The 26,034-nt window shown below is 37.5% G+C and overlaps 1 protein-coding gene across 1 annotated transcript in view; it reads left to right on the forward strand.

Annotated features, from left to right (window-relative positions):
• The window catches only part of LOC127634221 (insulin-like growth factor 1 receptor), a 99,696-nt gene that overhangs the window by 53,762 nt on the left and 19,900 nt on the right, over positions 1 to 26,034 (forward strand). The window contains 16 exon segments of the mRNA XM_052113699.1: positions 6,129 to 6,432; positions 8,564 to 8,700; positions 8,797 to 8,941; positions 9,953 to 10,161; positions 11,812 to 11,938; positions 12,036 to 12,277; positions 14,009 to 14,176; positions 15,367 to 15,568; positions 21,316 to 21,593; positions 21,722 to 21,855; positions 22,200 to 22,365; positions 22,481 to 22,580; positions 22,759 to 22,829; positions 24,365 to 24,594; positions 25,441 to 25,548; positions 25,848 to 26,007. Of these exon segments, the coding sequence (XP_051969659.1) occupies positions 6,129 to 6,432; positions 8,564 to 8,700; positions 8,797 to 8,941; positions 9,953 to 10,161; positions 11,812 to 11,938; positions 12,036 to 12,277; positions 14,009 to 14,176; positions 15,367 to 15,568; positions 21,316 to 21,593; positions 21,722 to 21,855; positions 22,200 to 22,365; positions 22,481 to 22,580; positions 22,759 to 22,829; positions 24,365 to 24,594; positions 25,441 to 25,548; positions 25,848 to 26,007 (2,781 nt within the window).

Consider the following 26,034-nt stretch of genomic DNA (forward strand, 5'->3'; position numbering starts at 1 on the left):
ATGATAGCCGAGGACTCTGGTCCAATCATACGTAGTCTCGGTTGGACTAAATATGTGGACTGGATTTGATTGTAAAGTGCTGCTGGATTTGAAACACTCACACATGCCCCTAATATGTAATTCGAGCATGGAACAAATAGATGGTCACTGTAAAACTCACTGTTCATGCATGTGAGCAAGTGCCAGAAATACAAATTGTATTATTATTAAGGGCAATATTTGACTACTGTAATTTATTTTTAGAGTTTACCGTTTTATGAGGACATATTGTTTTCTAACTATATACAGTAAAACACTATACATAAACTATAAAAATCACTGTTTATAAAACACTGTGTGTGTACATTTCATGTGGAAGATATATATTTTTTTTATATATTTTTTTTTATTATTATTTAAATAATTTATCAATGGGAACAATAACGGCTTTTTCCCACAGTACAAAATCAAGTCAATATGAAATACAAAAATAAGTTATGCAGAAGAGAACATATAGTAAGACGATAATAACGCTACTATTATACATTAAAAATTATTGGCCAATCCGTTTGATACATTATACAGCTTTCAACAGTCTGCCTTCATAGTAGGTTTTTCTGTAATTAAGATTTTAAGTGTTAGGATTATTTTAAATTTTTTTAATCCATTTCCAAGGCTGATTTCATCAAAAACCACAGGAAATTTTCTAACATTTAAGGTATGGTAAGGTAATTTATTTATATAGGACAATTAAAAACAATGGGTAGTTGACCAATGTGCTTTACAATTTATAAACATATGCAAAGAGCAGAATACACAAAACACTAGTATTATACAACACATACATCTAACTTCTCACATAAAAAACAACAAGCTACTAACATGTCAACAAATAGAGTTATGGTGCGTTCACATACAACGCAAATGGTTTTTTTTGCCTTGCATTGCTCACGAGTTTGACCGCTGGATTAAATTTGTGTTTAAACTCGCATTCGCGATAGTAACACAAACCCACAAGTATTCCCCTTTCTCTTCCGGAAAAGGACAGGAGGAGGGACTTCTGCAACAATGTATCTTTCCGTCATCAACCATGGCCAATATCACAACGATTGCTGCTCTAGATCTGTTGTGGAAGTCCCAGATACCTTGTGTCATACAATTCCAGGTGCCCACACACCGCTACAACCATTTTCTCACCCATTTTTCCTGATTTCTTCTGCTACTATGTAAGTACGTCAGTGACATCCGGACAATCTCAATGCTGATAGGATTTCGTGACAATGCATCATGCGGATATTTCGCTCGAGTTGAAAAATTTTGTTTTTGCTACAAAATGATGTGAAAACCATCCTAATCACTCATTCATAGAAAACAAAATAGTAATTTAACTTTTGTAAGACACTTTTAGTGTTAGAAAGGTCATATGCGAGGAGGCATGAATTATCATGAATATTGATGTAATTCACACCTGAGGAGACAAAGACCTTCCCCTGGGCCTATCAATGAGGAATGTGACAGAGAGAGAATGAATGTGAGGAGAATTAATGATCAAAATCAAGTTTTAAGTTAAAAGAAGTAATCTGACTATACATTTTCTCATATTACATATCATAGATATATCATACAACATACAATTTAAATACCTGCTTTAGCTGAAACAGCATTTAAATGTAACTAAAACTTGTTTTTTAGGAGTCATATTTCAATACTCTGAATCCTGGCTGGCAAGTCTGGAAACAGTCCCACTAGTAAAATATGTTTATGTTTATATAAAATAGCATGTCAACTAATATGTAATTAAAACTAAATGACTTACTCATCCAAAATTGTATCCTCGGCTGGATCAAGTCACTCTTCAAAATGCAAACGTTCGGAGTCCTGCTCTTCTTCTGTGGAAACGTTAACTCTTCGTCACTATCCAGGAGCTTTCTCACCTGTGTATCGTGCATCTTCCAAATGCACAGAAAAGTTAATGAACTTGATGTTTTTAAGGCACAGTCGGGGGCGTTTACCATTCGCATTGATCGTCTCAGCACATTACCATATGAATAATTAGCTGAGCCAGGAGAAATTGTACATCGCTTCGTTTCATACAGATTGCATTGCAGGAGAATATTTGTTTTAAATTTGAGTAGTTTTATTTAAAAGTAGACATTTTAAGCTTTCTTAGACATATGTTTCATGTTTGTATGAAAAGTATTCGTGGAGTTTCAGTTCATTTTTGTGACGTGTTTCTGAAATATGCTCGTGAACACAGAGACTGCTGAAAGCTCACCCTTTTTTATTTTCTTTATTTTACAAAAGCACAAGGTTGTTGTTATTGTGAGTGTACACAAATAAAAGGAGACCCTTTATAGTCTCTAATTATGTTTAACAAAAATCTGTATACCCAAAAATGACGGAGTTGTTTCCGCTGTAATGACGGAAAAAATCCAGCATGAAGCGTCGACGCGTCTGTCGACCCCAGAGGGTTAACTTTAGATTCATTATTTTTATGTGTGGTTCGATTTTCTTGATAAACACATAAATATTGGATGTATCATTAATTAACATATAGTATCGATACTAGTATACAGACAGCTACAGGTCACTACAGAGTCTGCAGATGCACTAAAACCATATTAAATTCGTGACTAGAAAGGTCCAGAATGAAATGTTTAAATGTGACTATATAAAATGTTATGTAACAGATAAAAAAAAAAACTTGATTGACTTCATCAAGTCCAACATTTATATATCTTGTCCATTTTAAAGCCACTTTCTGCAGTAGTTTTGCCCCAAATACTGGTTAATTTCCCACCCTTCTGTCTGTTTTTGTAGTAGTCTATACTTTCCTAACATTCATTTTATTAGGATTAGATTGGATGTTTTTGTGTAATATTTTTAGATGAGCAATAGTTTAAATAGTTTTTTGGCAATTAAGTAACACTTTAACTATGGTTAAGTGTGCACTTGTTTGTGAACAGTATGGCATTGTATCCTTGGGTCAGGAAGTGGTATCCTCCATCAGTCAAGCTTGAAAGACACTGGGAAGGTCGACAGGAAATAGACAGTAAGGGAGCGAGGACACGCTATCACATGACCCTGACTTTGCACTGCAATCCACTTGGGTTTGTGCCAGGCTTTTAACCTTACGGCTGGGTCAGGAAATTAATACATTTTATTTGGACATGTATTTGACTTCTGAATGCTGTCAACTAGTTCAAATAATACTTAAGGAGATTTGATCAGTGCAATAATTTGTTTTATATATCAATGTGAGGACCAGAAAGCAGTAAACAAAGCAGACAGATTCACTGTGCAACTGAAGTCTGTCTTTTTTAATTTCTCCTTTTCTTTGTCTAACTAAGGGTAAATCTCAAGAAAATTGTAAAGAACATGTATGGGGTGCATTTCACTCGATAATCAAAAGAAATGGTATTTTGCAAAATTCTTTGTTTGAGCATGCTGACCAGCCAAACACAACAACATTGTCCACTGACATGAGTCAGGGGCAGAACCATCTGTTTTCTCGACCAGTTGCAGACAAGTGGCATGTTTGGGAAACCTGTTTGAAAATAGTAATTTTCCAATTCTGTTTGTTTTAACTAGTGTCACAGAAATTATATACTTGCCTTTAAAGACCCAGTGCAATTTAAAAATTGCAATTGCTTTCACTCCATATATATATTAGCTTTAAAGTCATCTAGAACCTAGTGTACATTTAAACATTGCAAAAAAACACAAGTACATACAAGCTTTTAAAATCTGCAGTCTCTCTCTTCTGGCCAAACAGTTTGCCAGTTTGCTCTCTTCTGGCCAAAAGCCTGTGACGTCAGGCTTTTGCCAAACAAAAGCCTGACGTCACATAGCTGCTAAGAAATATGTACAGTATATAATATAAAATATATGCATATATGTCAAAATGCAACAAAAAAAGTAAATAAAAACAAATACTAGCCTTATACACTCACCTAAAGGATTATTAGGAACACCATACTAATACTGTGTTTGACCCCCTTTCGCCTTCAGAACTGCCTTAATTCTACGTGGCATTGATTCAACAAGGTGCTGAAAGCATTCTTTAGAAATGTTGGCCCATATTGATAGGATAGCATCTTGCAGTTGATGGAGATTTGTGGGATGCACATCCAGGGCACGAAGCTCCCGTTCCACCACATCCCAAAGATGCTCTATTGGGTTGAGATCTGGTGACTGGGGGGGCCATTTTAGTACAGTGAACTCATTGTCATGTTCAAGAAACCAATTTGAAATGATTCGAGCTTTGTGACATGGTGCATTATCCTGCTGGAAGTAGCCATCAGTGGATGGGTACACTGTGGCCATAAAGGGATGGACATGGTCAGAAACAATGCTCAGGTAGACCGTGGCATTTAAACGATGCCCAATTGGCACTAAGGGGCCTAAAGTGTGCCAAGAAAACATCCCCCACACCATTACACCACCACCACCAGCCTGCACAGTGGTAACAAGGCATGATGGATCCATGTTCTCATTCTGTTTACGCCAAATTCTGACTCTACCATCTGAATGTCTCAACAGAAATCGAGACTCATCAGACCAGGCAACATTTTTCCAGTCTTCAACTGTCCAATTTTGGTGAGCTCTTGCAAATTGTAGCCTCTTTTTCCTATTTGTAGTGGAGATGAGTGGTACCCGGTGGGGTCTTCTGCTGTTGTAGCCCATCCGCCTCAAGGTTGTGCGTGTTGTGGCTTCACAAATGCTTTGCTGCATACCTCGGTTGTAACGAGTGGTTATTTCAGGCAAAGTTGCTCTTCTATCAGCTTGAATCAGTCGGCCCATTCTCCTCTGACCTCTAGCATCAACAAGGCATTTTCAGCCCACAGGACTGCCGCATACTGGATGTTTTTCCCTTTTCACACCATTCTTTGTAAACCCTAGAAATGGTTGTGCGTGAAAATCCCAGTAACTGAGCAGATTGTGAAATACTCAGACTGGCCCGTCTGGCACCAACAACCATGCCACGCTCAAAATTGCTTAAATCACCTTTCTTTCCCATTCTGACATTCAGTTTGGAGTTCAGGAGATGGTCTTGACCAGGACCACACCCCTAAATGCATTGAAGCAACTGCCATGTGATTGGTTGATTAGATAATTGCATTAATGAGAAATTGAACAGGTGTTCCTAATAATCCTTTAGGTGAGTGTATGTATGCCATATATAGAAAATTAGTATTTGTTTTTAACATTAGAGTAATGACAATGAGATGATCATAAAAATATGCCTAATTTCTTTATGCAAAAATAGAATTTATTATTTTTTTTATTATTATTTTTGGGGTTGGAATATGAAAAAAAAATATTTAAGATTTGCCCATAACCAATAATACCTTAACTGAATCAAGGAAACCTTTTAATTTTACCAAGAAGTATGGATGAGACAAATTGTTTATATTTTGAGCTGTCAATGTTTGAAATAGTGTGTACAATATACACGTAATAACATTAAGTTTCCATTTGTATAAGTACTATAACGGTACTGTCACTGTACTGAGTTTATTGTGCATATCACAGACTCGCATAGCTGTTGTTGTTCATTTATTAATGAAAGAGAGAAGTCTCTTTTTTTTTTTTTTCGCATTTTGACTGTCAAGAAAGGATGGTAAAAGACTCAGACTTGAATGAAAGTGGAGTGCAGGATCTTATCTTTGATGGGGACACATTACATGGAAGAAATGGTCCATTTTAATCTCAAGCACTTTTCAACAAAACAAGGCAATTTTCCAGGTATTCCAGTACTTACATACAGCTAAATTCAGGCACTTTAAGCACTTCAAGGACCTTGTTCAAACCCTGTAAACCGTGTCGAGACAAAAAAAAAACACAGTAGAGATCAAATTTAAGCTATAGAGAGTTTATGATGTTTGATGGGTCATTTAATTTATGATCTCATGAACAGAAAACGATGTTTAAAATTTCAAAATATTGAGTTTTGTCTATATTCTTTTTGGTTCGCAATGCATCGAAATGTATCGTTCCGTCTCTACCAAGAAATAATAAATAACAGAACACAATTTCATCTCTCTGAAGCATTTCAAACTCTCTGGGCTGAGGATATGCTTTTAAACAAGATTTTAAATAAAGTCAGATAAAGTTTATATCATTTCCCTTCTGTTTTTTCCCTCCAGTTTGTCCAGAGTGGTGTGGACAGTGGGCATGTACGGACTCAGGCGAGTGCTGCCATCCCCAGTGCCTGGGCAGCTGCACTACGCCCAATAACGACCGGGCCTGCTCAGCCTGCCAGCATTACTATCATGAGGGCCGCTGCGTGGAGGACTGCCCACCCGGCACATACAAGTTCGAGGGCTGGCGCTGCATCACCATGGACTTGTGCTCCAAGATCCACCTGCCTGATTATGACCGTTTTGTGATCCACGGAGGAGAGTGCATGTCCGACTGCCCGCCTGGCTTCACACATGATGAGAACCAGAGGTACGGACATTTCGTATACATACATCGTTTGAGAAAAAGAACATTAAAGGGGTGTGCAGTGAAGCCATTATCTTTTCCTGTATCTGTTTCTAATGCAAAATTATCTGTATTAGGACAGAACCAGATGTGGGAGGGGTTTATAATGGAAGTGCATCAAAACTAAATGAAACACCATTTTTAAATGTTTCTCTATGGCTACATTCACACCGCAGATGAATACCCAAATCAGTTTTTCTATTCAAATTTGATTTATTTGTAAGGTTGTTCACATTACATTTTTAAAGCAGCCCATATCATATACTGTCTGAACAGAGGCCACTCGTTAACTGACCCGCATGCATATAACATTCCCTGAGCATGCGTATCAAACTCTGGCAACAAAGACACTTGAAAATTCTCTCATTATTAATTTACCATCATGCCATCCCAGGTGTTTATGACTGTCTTTCTTCAGCAGAACACAAATTAAGATTTTAGAAAAATGTTGAAGCTCTGTAGGTCCATATAATGCAAGTGAATGGGTGCCAAAATCACATAATTCAGCATAAAAGTAATCCATATGACTTCAGTATTTTAATCCATATCTTCTGAAGTGATATGATTGGTGTGGGTGAGAAATAGATCACTTTCACATTCTTGTGTTTTTACCGATTCACATTCTTCATACATATCGCCCCCTACTGGGAAGGGAGAAGAATTTCAAGCAATGCATTACTTAAATATTGATCTTTGTCTCACCCACACCTTTCATATAACTTCTGAAGATATTGATTAAACACTGTCATATGGAGTTATTTTATGATGCCTTTATGTGCTTTTTGGAGTGTCAAAATTTTGGCACCCATTCACTTGCATTGTATGGACCTACAGAGCTGAAATGTACTTTTAAAAATGTTATTTGTTTTCTGCTGAAGAAAGAAACTCACACACATCTGGGATGGCATGAGGGTGAGTAAATGAGAATTTCAATTTTTGGGTGAACGGTCCCTTTATACGTTAAGCACACATTTTGCAGCGAATATTAAATGCAATTCCAAACATTAAAATAAATAAAAATAGATCAATATTGCCTATAAAGACGTGAAAGTCCCGTAAGCCTATTTAGGAATTTACACATATTTTAACATAATGTGGGGGACATGATTATTTAATTAATTACATGAGCAGCAAAATGCTGCAGAATAAATGACAAGAGTGCACCTCTCTAGTTTCAGAAGAGAATAGTGGGAAAATAATAATACATTTATATATCAAGGACACTAAACATTCTCAAATTTAGTGCAGTTTAAACGGAGGGAAAAAGAACATGCCTGTTTCAGGTTCTTTGTATCATGTGAGGTGGGATTTTCTGAACAGATGTACAATCTATGGATCATTTAAACATTTATAAAGCATTTAAACGTATTTTTTGAATAGTCTTAACCAGATAATTACCTTAATTGCTGATGTGGATATAAATGTGGTCAACTTTAAGAGAAGAATAGAGGCACTCAAATTAACGTTGCGCTCAGGTAAATCATGTGATACATTAACATAGACATTTCAAGAAGTGTAAAATGTATATAATGTTGTGACTTAATTAAGGTTAATCTCGACAAGAATTAGCTCCAGACGTGCCCAATAAACGGCAACAGCAAAATGAGTCAAGACAGCGGCCATCCGATTTGTAATCACACCATCTGCTTTTGCATTCATGAGGTTTAAACTTTAGTAATATTGGCTTCAAAGACTCACAAATTTGTTGTAATTTTGGATACATTTATTTAAAATGTAACTTTATCCTTCTGTTTCTTGGATAATCAGTCAAACGGAAATGTTCCCATTATATGAATGAATATGTTATTCGTTTTGAAGTCATTATTCGTGCCTTTCCGAATACAGTATTAGACTACATGATGCACAATGTGTACATAACCCAACGTCCTTCCTTCAAATATTCAATTACGCTGTACGACTGTAGCTTGACTACACAAGAACCTGCTGTAGCTCGATTATAACCATGCATGTAACCATGCACGTACTGACTGAGCAAAAGGGCACACTATAACATAAAAGCAAGAAATTGGATGGATTCATCTGTGTTGGTTTTGTAGTGGTACATCATGATCTTTTGTTCCTGTGTATCTGGCAGCATGTTCTGTAAAGCCTGTGACGGCCTGTGTGACAAGTTTTGCGATGAAAAGGTCATTGACTCGGTGGACGCGGCTCAGTCCCTCAAGGGCTGTACTGTTATCAGAGGCAACCTGCATATCAACATCCGCCGTGGCAGTGAGTAGCCATTAGACTAAACCTGTTAGGCTGATGCAATTAGCACTGGACTGATTGGTTTCCCCTGACATGCTCTGTCTTTCTCCATCTCTCAAGATAATATCGCCTCAGAGCTGGAGAATTTTCTAGGTCTCATCAAGACGGTGACTGGATACGTGAGGATTCGATCATCTCACACCCTGAACTCTCTCTCCTTCCTCAAGAGTCTGAGATACATCAACGGAGAAGAACTGTGGGAAGAGTAAGATTGCTATTGGTTTTGAGACTTTAGACTGTTACTGTGTCATTCTTGTGTCTGTAGCTTAAGAACCTGATGAGGTATAATCAAAATATATCTAATGCATTTACTAAAGTTAACACATAGGACCTTATTGTAAAGTGTTGCGATGGTTTCTATTTAATACATTTTGTATTTCACTGTTAGGTTTTGCTACATTGAACATGTTAATAATTTAAGAACGTTCTGGTCATGAGATTGTACGAATGATACTAGTGTCAACATTTGCCTTAAACAGAATGGGTCCCATGCGTCATAGAAAAATGCACAATTTTATTCCATCCCAGTTTATTTACTTTTATCCAATTTTCATGACAGATCGAAGCATCTTTCTGTTTGCCTTGTTGTTATGAAAGACTAAATTGTTTACTGGAAACACTTTTAGAAACAAATATAAACAAGCAAGCCCTCAATCTACATACTTAACATTTCTAAGTTTGTTCTGTTAACATTCTGTTACACAAGCATCCTGTCAGAGCTTTAATATGCAAGTGATTAAATATAGTGAGAGCATTTGCATTAGTGACTTACTGTATATGGACAGTTTACCCTAAATTAAAATTCGTCATCATTTCCAAACCTGAATTATGTTTTTTTTGGTGGAACGCAAAAGCAGAGCGGATCTTTTCCATATAGTAAAAATGGACAGTGACCCCGAGGGTTCAAGTACTATAAAAGTCATCCAACTATTTTATCTTTTAGCAGAGTTAATAAACCAGAAAACAAAAAAGTTTTTGTGCAACATTACGAGACATGTTTTTAGGTTTACTGTAGGGTCAAGAGAAATACTTGGCATAATGCTATTATAATATTTGCTGAATCTGTTTATTTTTTGATGGTCATTTACATCAGTGCTGGTGATTCATACAGCTTATATTTATGTCGTAACTGTCACCTGGTGAAACATTAAATTGTTTTGCCTGTTTCCCTCCGAATCATTTATTCATGGTCATTGCTGTGTTGTTGCTTCTTCAGCATGTATGCCTTTACTGCATTGGATAACCAGCACCTCCAGTTACTGTGGGACTGGTCTCAGCACAATCTCACCATAAACAATGGAAAACTTTCCTTCCGTCTCAACCCCAAACTCTGCATGTCCGAGATACACAAGATGTGGGCCAAAACAGGAATTACAGAGAAGTTTTTGGAGGAAGATTTCCGCAACAATGGAAACCTTGCAAGCTGTAAATATTAATTTGTTCAGAATTTATCAAATGAAAGAATAATGATAATGGATATGGACTGTACATACAATGGCCCCAAAAGTATTGGACACTTTTGGACATTATGTCAAATGCAAATTAAATAAATCTGGATTTTTATTGCATAAGATAAAAAAATATCAAGCCAAACAGTAACCACAGGTGTAGTTCATCACATTGAATATGAACTTGTTGCACTGTTTATAAAAAAAAAATGTTTTTTGTTAATTTGAAACAGTATAATGTATATTGTTTTATAATTGAAAACCTAGCAAACTTATTTCGACCAAAAAAAAACTAAACAATCATGTCTGCATGTGCAATCTTTCGTTAAAATAAGTCACTTGATTTGATATGTTATACAGTCACCAGTCACTTTATTATGTACAACTGTACATCTACTTATTCATGCGATTATTTAATCAGCCAATCGTGTGGCAGCAGAGCAATATATAAAATAAAGCAGATATGGGTCAGGAGCTTCAGTTAATGTTCACATCAACCATTAGGATGGGGAAAAAAGGTGATCTCACTGATGTAGACCATGTTGCCAGATGGGCTGCCTTGAGTATTTCTGTTACTGCTGATCTCCTGGTATTTTCACACACAACAGTCTCTAGAGTGTATAGAGAATGGTACGAAAAACACACAAAAAACATCCAGCGAGTGGAAGTTCTGTGGGCAAAAATGGCTTGTTAATGACAGTGGTTTGAGGAGATTGGCCAGACTGGTCCAAGCTGACAGGAAGGTGATAGTAACCCAGATAAACACACGCTTCAACAGTTCTATGCAGAAAAGCATTTTATTTTCACGTTGAACATTTAGGTGGATGAGCTACAGCAGCAGAAGAACCCTCCGGGTACCACTACTGTCAGCTTAGAGCAGGAAACTGAGGCTGCAGTGGACACAGGCTCACCAAAACTGGACAGTAGATGATTTGAAAAACATCAACTGGTCTGACAAATCTGGATTTCTGATATACACAAATGGTAGGTCCACTGCAGCCTCAGTTTTCTGTTCTTGTCTAACAGAAGTGGAACCCAACGTGGTCTTCTGCTATTGTAACCCATCTGCCTCAAGAATCATCATGTTGTGCCTTCTGAGATGCTATTCTGCTACTACAATTGTACAGAGTGGTTGTTGGAGTTATCGTAGCCTTTCTGTCGGCTCAAACCAGTCTGGCTATTCTCTTTTGACCTCTCTCATCAACAAGGCGTTTTCGTCCACAGAGCTGCCACACATTGGTTGTTACAGTTACAGAAATACTTAAACCAGCCCACCTGACTTCAACAATCATGCCATGGTCTAAATCACTCGGATTGCATTTTTCCCCATTCTGATGGTTGATGTGAACATTAACTGAAGCTCCTGACTCATATCTGAATGATTTTATGATTTTGTACATTACGCTGCTGCCACAAGATTGGCTGATTAGATAATTGCATTAATAAGTAGGTGTACAGGTTTATATAAATATAAACCTAATAAAGTTACCGGTGAGTGTATAATCCAAAGACATGTATACATTTTTATGAGTTGCTTCAGTGTCCAAATCATTTTTGGGGTGACTGTGCAGATCAGTGTTTCATTAACATTTTATAATATTCAAATTTGATCAATTTCTTTTCGTAGGTGAAAGTAAAATCCTCAAGTTCATATCTAATAGCACGAGGAGTAATCGAATCAAGTTGACGTGGGAACGATATCGGCCACCTGATTACAGAGACCTTGTCAGTTTTGTCGTATACTACAAAGAAGCGTGAGTATTATACTATATTATACATGTTTATACTTGTTTTCTCAATACCATTAACATGTGTGTGCCATATTGACCATTCCATTGTGTTCTCTGGTAGGCCTTTCCAGAACATTACAGAGTTTGATGGTCAGGATGGTTGCGGATCAGACAGCTGGAACATGGTTGACGTAGACTTACCGGAGGACCGAACTCAGAATCCTGGTGTTCTTTTGTCCTTATTGAAGCCCTGGACTCAGTATGCTATCTTTGTTAAAGCTGTAACTTTAGTTGTTGAGGACAAGCACAGGCAGCATCTTGGGGCGAAGAGTGAAGTGGTGTACATTCGGACTAAACCATCAGGTAATGAACTGCACTTATTCTCAGGTCATTTATAAGCAAAATGTCAGAGGAGAATTATTTAGACTAATACTTCCTTAGTAGCAGAATTCTTAATTGAGCTACTTGCAAAACTCAGTGCATTTTTTACTTTGACAGGAAACATTTTGTAACATTTAAAGGAGGCGGTGAGAAACGGCTTGATAATATAAATAATATTTTAAAAATAAACGTAACCCTAAGACGCACACACACAGGTGTCGGGCAGCTGCCCGTAACTCACTCTCTCTCACACTGCCATCTCCGGTCGCCTTTATACCTCTCTGTCTTCATCAGCCTAATTAGGGGCCGGGTGTGCGGAATCATGCCCCGCCCTCCGCACTACCACATTCCTCCCTCGTTCTCTCAGGCCGGGCACCCTCCTTGCAGTCGGCGGTCTCAGACCCGGCTGGTGGGGGTCTCCTCCTCTCGGTCGGTTAGGAGCCCCTCCTCCCCTCCTGGTCGGCAGAGTGTAACAGTTCAATGGATAGCACAAGTGTAACAGTTCAATGGATAGGAGGCGAGAACCGGCTTGATAATATGTAAATAATATTTTAATAATAAACTTAACCAAAAGACACACGCAGGTGTCAGGCAGCTGCCCATAACTCTCTCTCTCTCGCACTGCCGTCTCCGGTCGCATTTACAGCAAAGATTTCAAACAAACTTCTTTCACATTGTCTTTATGGGGTATTGTTTGTAGAATATTGAGGAAAATAATGATTTTAATTAATTTTGGAATAAGGCTGTAACATAACAAAATGTGGAAAAAGTGAAGCGCTGTGAATACATTCCGGATGCACTGTAAAATACATAATCCATCCATTTAATCTCGAGAAGAAAATAAAAATTATAATCTGAAGAGGTAGGACAATAAAGTGTCCAAAATTGCCCAAATTTTTGTCTGGATATTTCCAATTTTCTGAATTGAAAGGGACATTTCCCTATCATCCATACCTAAATCTACACCTATGTACATTGGTATAAATAATTTGCTCAGACAATTATTTGATTTGATTACAGTTCATTACTAAATGCATCTTGAAATCTGAAATTTAGTTTGATTCATTTATTTGTGATGTGCTGAAGAAAATTGTTGCTTGAGGTAGATTTTTGGTGGATTTTTACAACTGAAAATAGGTCAACAAATATGTTTATAAGAAATTAATTTATAATACTTTGGGTATTTTATTGTATTTTAATGTATTGTTGATGATTGAGGGTGATATTTACACACTTTAATATTAAGACTTGTTTTTAGAGTTGTTGTTTTTGTCATGTTTCATTGGCAGATTTTTTTCAGTTTATCTCAACTTGTGTTGTTTTAGTATAGTGAGGTTTATGCTTAATACAAGTGAAAAGATTTTGCCAATGGAACACGACAGAATACGCACACTATACTTATACACTTTTTATAATATGCACAAAATTGTATTATGTTTTAAAGAAAACAAAGACACTGATTAAGAATATAATTTTATTGTAGTGTCTATTTGTTCCACATGGGCTGTATGGCTTAGTGGCTAAAGAACCCACAAGTTGTAGGTTCAAACCCTAGAAGGGGTGATTCATGAGTTTCCACTGTGCCCTTGAGCAAGGCACTTAACCTCAGCTTGCTCCAAATAAATTGTCCCTGTAGTAAAGATATTTGTGTTTGCTAAATGAAACAACAAATGTGAAATTGATGTACTAACCCTTTCTTTTTCTCATTTCCAGCACCCTCAATACCTGTAGATATTCGTGCATACTCGAATTCCTCATCAATGCTGGTGATCCGGTGGTCTCCCCCTGTGGCTCCCAATGGGAACAACACCTACTACCTGCTCCGCTGGAAACAGCAAGGAGAGGATCAGGAGCTCTACCAGCACAACTACTGCTCCAAAGGTCCGTTCCATTACAGCCTTGATCCAAACTCTGATTATCTTATGTCTCGGTCACAGGGAAAGAGCATATTTTTTATTTTAAACAGCAATTCAAACTTTTAACCATCAAAAGTTTAAACATATCATTGATTACATCTTGAGGGATAGTTAACCCAAAAGTGAATATTTTCATAATTCACTCACCTTCATGTAGGACTGACTTCCTTCAGAGGAATATAAAAGGAAATATCAAGCAGAAAGTTGGTTTTGAAAAACATGAAATAATAATAATAATAATAAAGATAATCTGGTTCCACTGTATTAGGTGTCTTTAACTACTATTTAGTAACATTAAACTACATTCAATACAATGTATTTATTGTGTAATTATATGTTGTTCTGTAAAATTCTCACAATATTCACATTTCCTGCTACTGAGGTTGGGTGTGTTTAGGAGTAAACGTTAGGGTTTAGGGTAAGGGTTGGGATAGGTTTTGGTTTAGTGCTAGGGTTTAGGGTAAGGGTTGGGTTTAGACGGAGCAAAAAATTTATTGTTTTTTTAATTGCCACTTAGCGCTCTTGCCACCTGTGACCTCATTATACAGCGTACCTACGTGACATGCTTTTTTTGCATAGCCGAATTTCAAACAATTACGAGTTAACATGCTACTAAGACAGAAAGAAAACATGGATAAGTTCTTGAAAAGAAAAATTGTTGACGATGGGGATGTGGGAAGTGCTGTGAAGTGTTTTTGTTTCGGTGAAAGTGTGTAATGAAAGAAAAAGGTTTTGGAAAAACTGGGTTAGGGTTTAAGGTATAGGTTGGGTTAGGTTTAGGGGAAGGGATTTGGGTAGTGTTGTGGTAACTGTTGGGGTAGGGTTAGGGTTTAGGTTAAGTGTAAGGGTAGGGCTAGGTTTAGAGCTACGGTTAACAGTGTAACTATAGACATAGATAAATGCAGGTACTTCAAATGTAAATACAATTTAACAGCACTTATGTACATAAATTGGATTGTGCAGTTGTAAATATGAATATATAGTTATAAATCTGACAAATGTTGGCAGAAGTTTGGTAAGTTTTAAACAGCTGCATGTTGGTCATAGACACACTGAGTTTCATACTTTTCATGATTTCATGCTTTAATACAGTAGTACAGTAGCCATTACAGTTTAACATGTACAGGTAACCATGCTTTTGTTGTTACCTGACAGAACTGAAGATCCCAATCAGGATTTCAGCCACAGGTTTTACAGAAACAGAGAACACAAATCCCACCAATCCCGATACAGGTCGTGACAAAACACCCTGTTGTCCATGCCCTAAATCAGAAAAGGATCTGAAGGAAATCGAGGATGACATCTACTACCGCAAAGCCTTTGAAAATTTCCTCCATAATACCATATTTACACCCAGGTAAACACACCTGAGAGGGTGATGATGATGATGATGATGATGATGATGAATATGATAATTGCATGCTCCAAAACAGGAACGTTAAAGGAATGGTTGATCCAAAATTGCACAGTTTGTCATTGTTATTCACACTCATATCGTTCCAAACCCGTTTGCTATTATTTTTTACATTAAACATAAAAAGTAGAAATTTTAAGTGGAATTTTTTCAGCTCTTGCAATACAAGGACAGGTCGAGACTAGAATTAAAAAATGTTGTGCTGTGTCAGTTACATTATATGACGGGTCATAGTCATGAATGGGAGAAATCATAACGCTCAATTTGGCTGCCATGAAATAGAAGTCCCATCTTGCAGTTTAAAGAGCTATTGACTTTTTTGGCAGAGACATTATCTGTCAGTTTTCAATGATAATGAGCATGGACAGTTGTTGGACCAGCCTGAAAGATAGCTTTTTTGGTGTGTTTGTGTGATTTGTTTTAAAGAAGCACAATTTTGAAATGTTATGTGATTGTAGTCTTGACCAGCTGTTTAGGAGATTTCCTTCTTGCCCCATTCAAGTAAATATTAGCTGTACTTGGATGACTAGAAAATAGCTGCACGGAGGCGTTACGAATATGGCTGCCGAGTGATCTGACTTGCCTTAAAGGGACTTTGATTGTGTTCAGTTACAAGAACCAATGTGTTTTGGCATCAGTGGCCAGAATGGGAGCATTTTAGTTGGTATTACATTGGAAATCTTTGTTACTGGCATTGGTACTTATATTATTAGGAATTAAATTAAAAAGCCATTATTACAATGATTACAATCTGAGTAAAAAAAAATTAAAGTTTTCAAATGATAATTGAATTTATTGAAGCAAAAAAAAAAGTTATCCAATACCAAATGGGCCTGTGTGAAATTGTTTGCCCCCTTAGTTACTAAATCCCCAAATCTAAGAAACTGCATTCATAATGGGGTTCAGCTTGACTAGACAAACCCAGGCCTGATTACTGCCAGTCCTGTTAAATCAAATCAGCACTGAAATAGAACTTTTTCAGCAGCATGTAGTTGGCTAAAAGGTCTAACCAAGTAGCACGTTAACCAAGGTCAAAAGAAATTCCAGAAATAATGAGGGAAAAGGTGGCTGAAATACATTAGACTCCAAAGAACCACAGTGAGAGCCATTATCTCCAAATGGAGAGAACTTGGCACAGTAGTGAACCTTCCCAGAGGTGGCTGACCTTCCAAAATCCCTCCAAGCGCACAGCGACGACTCATCCAGGAAGTCACAAAAAGGCCAAGGACAACATCCAAGGAACTGCAGGCCTTTCTTACATCTATAAAGTTCACTGTTCATAACTCCACTATCAGACATTGGCCAAAAATGCCATCCATGGAAGAGTGGCGAGGCAGAAACCACTGCTAACCCAGAAGAATATTTAAGGTTGTCTGAATTTTGCCAAAACACATTGATGATCCTCAAAGCTTTTGGGAGAACGTTCTGTGGACTGATGAGTCCAAAGTGGAACTGTTTGGAAGACAGGGGTCCCGTTACATCTAGCATAAATCAAACACAGAATTCCACAAAAAGATCATCATACCTACGGTCAAGCATGTTGGTGGTAGCGTGATGGTTTGGGGATGCTTTGCTGCTTCAGGGCCAGGGTGACTTGCAATAATTAAGGGAAACATGAATTCTCCTTTCTACCAGAAAATCCTAAAGGAGAACGTCCGGTCATTAAGCGAAACTGGATTTTGCAGCAAGAAAATGATCCAAAACATAGGAGTAAGTTCACCTTTAAATGGCTCAAATTAAGCTAAATTAACGTTTTGGAGTGGCCTAGTCAAAATCCTGACTTGAACCTGATTGAGATGCTGTGACAGGGCCTTAAACGGGCAGTTGATGCTCAAAAACCCTCCAGTGTGGCTGAACTAAAGCAGTTCTGCAAAGATGAGAGGGACAAAATTCCACCACAGCATTGTGAAAGACTGATCTCCAGTTAGCGGAAGCGTTTGTTTGCAGTTGTTGCTGCTGAAGGTGGCACAATCAGCTATTAAGTTTAAAGGGTCAGTTAGTTTTTCACATGGGTAATATAGGTGTTGGACAACTTTTTTGCTTTATTAAAAAAAAATATGTATATATGTATGTATATGTATGTATGTATGTATGTATGTATGTATGTGTATATATATTACTCAGGTTGTCTTGTTTTATGTTATATCTTTATAATATAAAAGAATTTAGTATGAAAAATACACAAAAATTGAAGAAATTTATTTTTTCACATTTCACAGCACTGTAGCATAAGTTTAGCCAAATTGAAATCTTACTGTGTACCCCCTCTGCTTAAAACCTGCTGAGTTACATGTACCCCTTGTTGGGTATCAGTGCTTTAACTTGTGGATGTTAGATTGAAGCTAGATTGATATATATACAAAAGATCCGATAGACTTTGTTATGGTTATTGTGGTACATTTTCAGCATTCCCTCAGTTATTGTTTCCCTGCAGCCCTGATGTTGGTAATTTTGTGGTATGGGCTCGATCCAAATAGCACGGGAGACCATGCAAAACAAATATAAATGACTACGTAAGCCTTGTTTTCTCTCTTATCTCAAAGGTGTAACGCATTATGTGTTCTCAGCTTAAAGGAGGATCGACATCTGTATTGTATTATCCATTATTGGGTTGCGATTACGTGTGTACTGCGGAGCGTGCCAAGATCGCTGTACAGGGGCTGCATCACCTGCGTGGGCAGTTATTGAAATCAATGTGTCTTATGAATTTGATTTTCTGTTCATTTATTGTGGTGCAGGAACAGTATGGCTTGAGGACACAGAAATGGCATTGATACTCACCATGATTCGGGACAGGATTATCCACCTCTGTCTGGCCTGCTTTTTTTCCTCTGCATGTTTGTCATTGCTAGGCTGACAAAGAAAGCGGCAGTGCCAGAAATATATCAGGCAGCTGAGATGTCTGTCTGTATCTGGGCCAGCACAACCTGTTTTTATTGAAAACAGAAATATTGAGGAAAGTGCCTCGTTCCCTTGAAGTTTAGGATTTGGAGAGTGAGAGAAGAGGAAATCATATCCATTCAGTTGCCCCCACCCCCCAAACAGCTAGGCTTCCAGGAAATGCACAAAAATGCCATCTGGAATACCAGTGAAATAAAGGGAAGATCCCCTCTAGCCGGAGTGCACACAGATCAATGAATGCCACTCTGCACAGAGGGGGCTGAAGAAAGAATTGGAGAAAGAGAGAGAGAAAAAGAATGAAAGATATTATCTTTAGTCAAGAGAGTGGGTATGCTCGGAATAGCGTGCTACAGTACCATACTACTCTACTCTTGCAGTGTTTATTTTTCAAAAATATATGCTGATAGTTGCCTTTTTTTTTATTCATCCGTGTTCCTCTGTGGCTCTTGCCACTGAAGGATTCTACCAGGGGTGTAAAGTAACGGATTACAAATACTCACGTTAATGTAATTGAGTAGTTTTCTTCAGGAATTTTTCTTTAAGTAGTTAAACATTTTTTACTTTTACTTGAGTAAATTTTAAGTGCTGTAACTGTACTTTTAAAGCGCTATAATCCCACCATTTGTGTTCGCTACTTCCCTGTCCTGATTTTATTTTTATCTATCAACATGATTGGCTAGGGAGAGTCGTGACTCCCATCAAATCACTCATAAAAAATTTAATGGTAGCTGTAGATCAGGCGCCAAATGGATGTGGAAGATGCCTCATATTTCAACACCTGAACATCACGGCCGCACCTGAAAGGTCAATTGCTTGATCGTGTCATGTGAATTTAGTTTGCTCAAGCCAGATATCAGCATTAATCCTACCTCTAATTTTAAGAAGCATATCAAGGTCAATTTCATATTTCTGCTTACTAGATTCTGTGTGTCTATAACGTAGACTGTAAATTATCTATCTGTCACTGAGATTATTGGGTTGATGTGACGGATTAAGGCAATGTTATCAATAGGTCTGGGCAATAAATCAATCTTGATGTTTATCAGAAAAAAAGAGAGATGCCCTCGATATCGATGATAAACATTTGAGTAATTTTACATACTTAGCCTATGTTCTACATCTAGAGCAGGGGTGTTCATTATACATCGATCACGATAGCAAGACAACCACTGGTTGGTTGATCTAGATGAAATATAAAAGATTGACTTTTTATTTCTGGGCGTCTGTAGCTGCGAGCTTTTTGACAGCCGGCTAATTTTTGTGCGCTTTACATGCACGTGCTCCATTGCTAATTCGGGTATGCACCTAAACGGTCAAATACATGTTACAATGCCCATCTAGATGAAGTATTATTGTAAACGCAGTCGGTTTGGTCTGATAAAAATCTTATTTGCATCAAATATCAGACTTGAAGTGTATATGTAACCAAATTGACACTGTCTAGTAGGCTATGTCATAAAAAGGCTATTAATCAAAAAACAAGGAAACGAAAAAACCACTCTGAATAATTTAGTAGCTTTAAAAAAAAATATTTAATAGAATAAAACAGTGACATTTTTAATAATATTGTTATTTTTTTTAAATAATGCCAACCCCTGATGTAGAGAGTGTGTTAATTTGTATAATAAATTACCAGGAAAGTAGAGATGATAAAATAATTGATAATTATTCTTAGCCTTTTATCATGTTTAGAAAGTAGACTTTTTTTATTTTTGTGCATTAGAATGAGAACACCTATTGCTGGACTTTAAAATAAATAGTTCATTCAAACAATACAAGTGAATGGATGCCAACATTTTGAGGCTCCAAAAAGCACATAAAGGCAGCATAACAGTAATCCATATGACTCTAGTAGTTTAATCCATATCTTCTGAAGTTATATTATAGGTGTGGGTGAGAAACAGATACGTTTTTAAGTAAATTTTTGCTAAATTACAGCATGTGCGCTACATTTTTAATCTGCAGCATAGAGTTTATATTATAAAGGGGCATAGCTTTCGCAACACTATACTCAATACTCACTACTCAAGAGTGCTTTCAAATGAGCTACTCTTTTACTCTTACTTGAGTAGTATTGACAAGATTTGTGGAATGTCACAAAAAATATTTAAAATCGACCCAAAGAAAAAAATATATAAACACTGTACAGTAATGCACATACAATAGAGGTCTAAGGGGCAAAGCATTGCACCGGGAACAAATTTAAAACGCACACGGTTTAAGAGTAGCCACACAAGTTAATCAGAATATTTTTCAACATAGTGTTGTGAAATCGCTTGATAACCTTGCCTCTGCTAAGTCATGACCAAATTTCAACTCATGTCATGACCATGTAAAGGCGGTGAACATGGGAACTTTCACACACTATGCCCAAGGATGCCTGAAAGCATGACATAACTATCTGCTATCTGTTTACACCAACAATCCACCAACTTGAACTCCACGTGTGTCCACCCTAGAATAATAGTTCCTAAAAGGGTGATTTAGCAAAATTTTAATATAACAAAATTGTGAGCTGCCTGTTTCTGCTTTTAAACACTTCAGCACACTTGCCCCATAGACTTTAATTGTAAGTGCATTACTTTATCTTTTGTTTGTTTGTTTTAAGTCTACATAAATAGTTTTCTATGGCAATCGACATATCACAGATGCTGTCGATAGAGCTGAATTTGTGTTGGACGTGGAACATTCCTTCAATTGGTTTGAATTTAAATGGCACTAGTTTCAGTTTCTGCACCACCAAAAGTTGTACAATGTTGCCCCAATATGTCCCATCTCTATCGTCCCAGACCTCCCGACAGGCGACGGCGAGATGTGTTCGGCGTGGCCAACGCAACTTCCATCCACACTCTGCCTGGAAACTGGAACCTGACAGTGGGAAACTTCTCAGATGATGAGCTGACCAGACGTGAACACCTCTTTCATGAGAGGAAGGTGAGGGAGCGCAGCGCTGACATCAGGGCCCTGCATCCCTTTACCATCTACCGCATTGACCTGCACGCTTGCGATGAAGAGGTTCGGCACTGTAGCGCAGCTGCCTTCGTATTTTCCCGCACCAAACCGGCAGGTAAGGGCAGGATGTCAACATGGAATTGATCATCAACTGCTAAATTAAATAGGATAAGTGGTTATAGAAAATGGATGCATGCTGCAATGTAAGATCATCGAAGATGTTTCTTAATTTTTTGCTTGTAGAAAGAGCCGATAACATTCCTGGCCCTGTGACCTGGGAAGGTCTAGAGGATTCAGTGTTCCTTAAGTGGCACGAGCCACACAAACCCAACGGCCTGATCCTGCTCTATGAGATTCAGTACCGCCTTGGAGCTGAGGTGAACACTGAATTCCCAATTAGATGTTTCCTTTAGCAAGCATCACTATAAATATTGCCTATACATATGGTTAGGGGTCTAAGCAAACCCCAAACCATTAGTAATTTGATAGATAGCTCAAATTTTGTGAATTATTCAGATAAAGAGCGCATTTTTTTGTCTCGTAGATGATAAAATGTGACAATTTGTATAGGCACAAAAATATCATTGACTCTGGACTGGGCTATTTTGCCTTGGCCCATAAAGCAACCCCATACTACATCTTTGCATCTTTGTGGCTAGTTCAAAAATCTTTTTTGTAAGTACATTGACCGGCGTTTGTTTGTGTGTTTATTTGGGTATAGCCCGACAAGCACGAATGTGTATCCCGTCAACACTACAGGGAGCACAAAGGCATGAAACTCTCCAACTTGGGACCTGGAAACTACTCTGCACGTGTGCGGGCCACTTCTCTCGCAGGAAATGGATCGTGGACGGATCCAATAGCTTTCTATGTGCTTCAGGATGACCGTAGGTTGATTTTCTTAGTTCTTGAATGTATTCTTACATTCCAAGACACGAGAATTTAAATGAAAGATTTGTTGACATGTTGAGTGTTAAAATGTTCTCTTTTGGCATGTTTCAGAATCGGGTTCCGATCTCTTCCTGTACTTCATGATCATCCCAATTATTATGATATTAGCCGTCTTCACTGGAGTGGTTTTCATCTTGGTCAATAAGAAACGGTACCAATCTGAACATATCTACACTTTCTTTATTCTCGTAATTAATATTAGTAAAGCTGCCTCAATCATACTTTCAGACTTCTATTTGTCACACTACAGTACATAACAAAGGGAATACCCTGAAATGTCCTCTATGAAATGATTTAGTGCTGTTTTTGGTGTTGTCTGGGATCTACAGGAACAGTGACAGGCTTGGAAACGGGGTCCTTTACGCTTCTGTTAACCCAGAGTACTTTAGTGCAGCTGAAAGTGAGTATGCTGTCATCTCCATACCGGCCTGTCCTGGTCAGAATGAACTCAATTTAGGACAGTACAGGCAGTGAACAATGTGTGCAGTTCATATTTTACATACAAAAAGCATTCATCATTTCAATGATAAAACTCCCATTCTAATACAGATATTTCCAGCTCTGAAATCTGAACCACAAAATAGTTCATCAATTGAATTTTATGTTAATAAAATTCTGTATATCTACAATATCACCTACAGTTAGGCTATGACTTCATGGAAGAAATTATTTTTTATTATTATGTATTGAAATTAATAATAAAAGCAATAACTGTAATAATTATAATAATAATTAAAAAAAAATTGTTAGGGCTATGAATCGATAATTTGTTTTACGAATTAATGATGTTTTCTATGATTAATCATGATTAATCGAGGTTAAATTATGGTACATGATACATAAAAAAACAAACATTAAAAAATATTCGTATAGAACATTATTTGTACTTTTGCTCAAAGATAATGCAAGAAATTGTTTAGTTTAGTTTATTTATAATTTTTTTAAATTAATGTAATTATTGAATTTTTTTTTTTTTTTTTTTGCGGATAGTTAATTAGACACATTTTTACAGGTATTAGTCTTTGATGCTAGTATATGTATACATGCCATAAAATCAGTGGATATGTTGCAGTTACAATTTGGGCAAAATCTTCTGCTGTTTTCTGGTGAACTTTTTTTTAATAATAGGATCAAATGGGCAGATACAATTCATATCAAAATTTATTGGCAAGAGAAACTTAAGTGTATATTGCCAATGCATTATTAGACACTATACATACAGATATAATCTCAAAACTATTGAGATATGTTTCTGGCTGCCGTTCAGTCTCTTCAAGTATACCTTTCTGCAGTTTGCTGAACGACAGGTCCCTCTTGCGCACAAGCTGGGTCTCACTCGGGCAGGTTCACTTTTGAATCTGGTTCAGTGAGTGAGTGTTTTCAGGCCATGCAAAGCTTGCCCATATCTCTCGCATGCCCAGTTAACTGCTTCCGGGTTGAGTTCTTTCTCAGTACAGTAAAACCGCTCCTGTGTTTATTATGCCCGAGGCATGCGTCATGCGGTATGAATAAGTGTGCTCTGCTTCACACAATTAGTTTCATGGACCTCCTGAATGTATATATGCCAATTTTAGCCACAGAAAGTGTGAAAAAAAACATTAGTGAAGTTTCACCCATTGTATAAAAGTCCCTGGGAACAACTCAGGGCACATTTCTCCTATTTCGTGAAATTTCAGGAAGTAAAAACAGAAACGGGCACAGCATTTGTTTATACTAAAATAGAGAAACTGAAATCAATTTGATCCCAGAACCATTTAGGAAATTTTATTCTGCCATTATTACATGAATTTGTGCACACGTCTATCTTGGCTTCCGTGTGAACCCATCTAAAACAGGTCACACCTTGTTTGCACTTGACATTTTTATATGTATAAAAAAATGTTTTAAATATGCAGCAGCTCTGTGATTAACTTCTATTGTAATTTCCGTTTACAGTGTATGTGCCAGACGAATGGGAAGTTGAGCGAGAGAAAATCACAATGTGTAGAGAGCTTGGGCAAGGATCCTTTGGTATGGTGTATGAGGGCATCGCCAAGGGCGTCGTTAAGGACGAGCCGGAAACCAGGGTGGCCATCAAAACAGTCAACGAGTCGGCTAGCTTGAACGAACGCATTGAGTTTCTGAACGAAGCCTCCGTAATGAAGGAATTCAACTGTCACCATGTGGTCAGTTAAAGCACACATGCAAAATGTCATGTGAAACGCGAAACATTTATAGTACTGATGTAACTCAGCCTTTAAAGGGATAGTTCACACAAAATTGAACTCACTGTCATGCCATCCCTGATGTGTTTGACTTCCTTTCATCTACTGCATACAAGATTTTTAGAAGAATATCTCAGCTCTGTAGGTCCATACAGTGCAAGTGAATGTAGCCAAAACTTTGAGGCTCCAAATAAGCACATAAAGGCAGCATAAAAGTAATTAATATGACTTAAGTGGTTTAATCCATGTCTTCTGAAGAGATCCAATTGTTTTTGGGTGAGAACAGACCAAAATGTATCACCTTTTTCACTATAAATCTTGACATTAGCAGTCTCCTTAGCGATCATGATTTTAAGCTTGTACACTTTTTAGTCCCATCTAGAGCTCTGCGTATGCGTCAAGCACTAGGAAGTGTAATTGAGCTTGAAATCATGATGGTGCCAAGAGACTGCAATGGAAAGATGTACAGTGAAAGTGGAGTTATATTTTGGTCTGTTCTCACCTAAAACTGATTGGAACACTTCTGAAGAGATGTCATTACTTTTATCCTGCCTTTATGTGTTTTTTGGAGCTTCAAAGTTTTGGCCACCATTCGCTTGCATTGTATGGACTTTCAGAGCTGAAATATTCTTCTAAAAGTCTTTGTGTTCTGCAGAAGAAAGTCATACACATCTGGGATGGCATAAGGGTGAATAAATGATGAGATCATTTTCATTTGGTGAACTATTTCTTGAATAATGTTGATTATTCAATAATGAATGAGAGTTGTTGATTGGTGACCTGTGATGCCTTTTGTGATTGGTGTAGGTGCGTCTACTGGGTGTGGTCTCGCAGGGACAGCCCACTCTTGTGATCATGGAGCTTATGACACGGGGAGATCTCAAGAGTTATCTCCGCTCACTACGGTCCACAGAGGTAAATTCAGACACACATTTGACAAAATTGCATCATTGAAACTTCCAGGGATTTGGCTAATCAGAACAAATTTTTCTGTACTATTATATAAAGTTCCAGCAAGGTAAGAATTGCCACCTGTAAGTGTAGCAGAACTGTTGCATAGTTCAGAGTTTTCCATCAAATAAGAATTAATCTTGTTCTCACATGGTTTATTTCTGTGCCTTAATGAGCTGCTCTGTACAGTCAGAGAAGCCTTTGGAAAAGGCTTCATGTATACATTCTACATATGCTATTCACATTCTTCTCCACTTCCTCAGAGCACCTCTAGTCTGCCATTACCACCCTTGAAAAAGATGATCCAGATGGCAGGAGAGATTGCGGATGGCATGGCTTACCTCAATGCCAACAAGTTTGTTCATAGAGACTTGGCAGCCAGGAATTGCATGGTGGCCGAGGACTTTATTGTGAAAATTGGTGGTATGTAATTAAATGAAAACATTAGAT

The sequence above is a fragment of the Xyrauchen texanus genome, chromosome 1 (assembly GCF_025860055.1).
Source record: "Xyrauchen texanus isolate HMW12.3.18 chromosome 1, RBS_HiC_50CHRs, whole genome shotgun sequence".
Lineage (NCBI taxonomy): Eukaryota > Metazoa > Chordata > Actinopteri > Cypriniformes > Catostomidae > Xyrauchen > Xyrauchen texanus.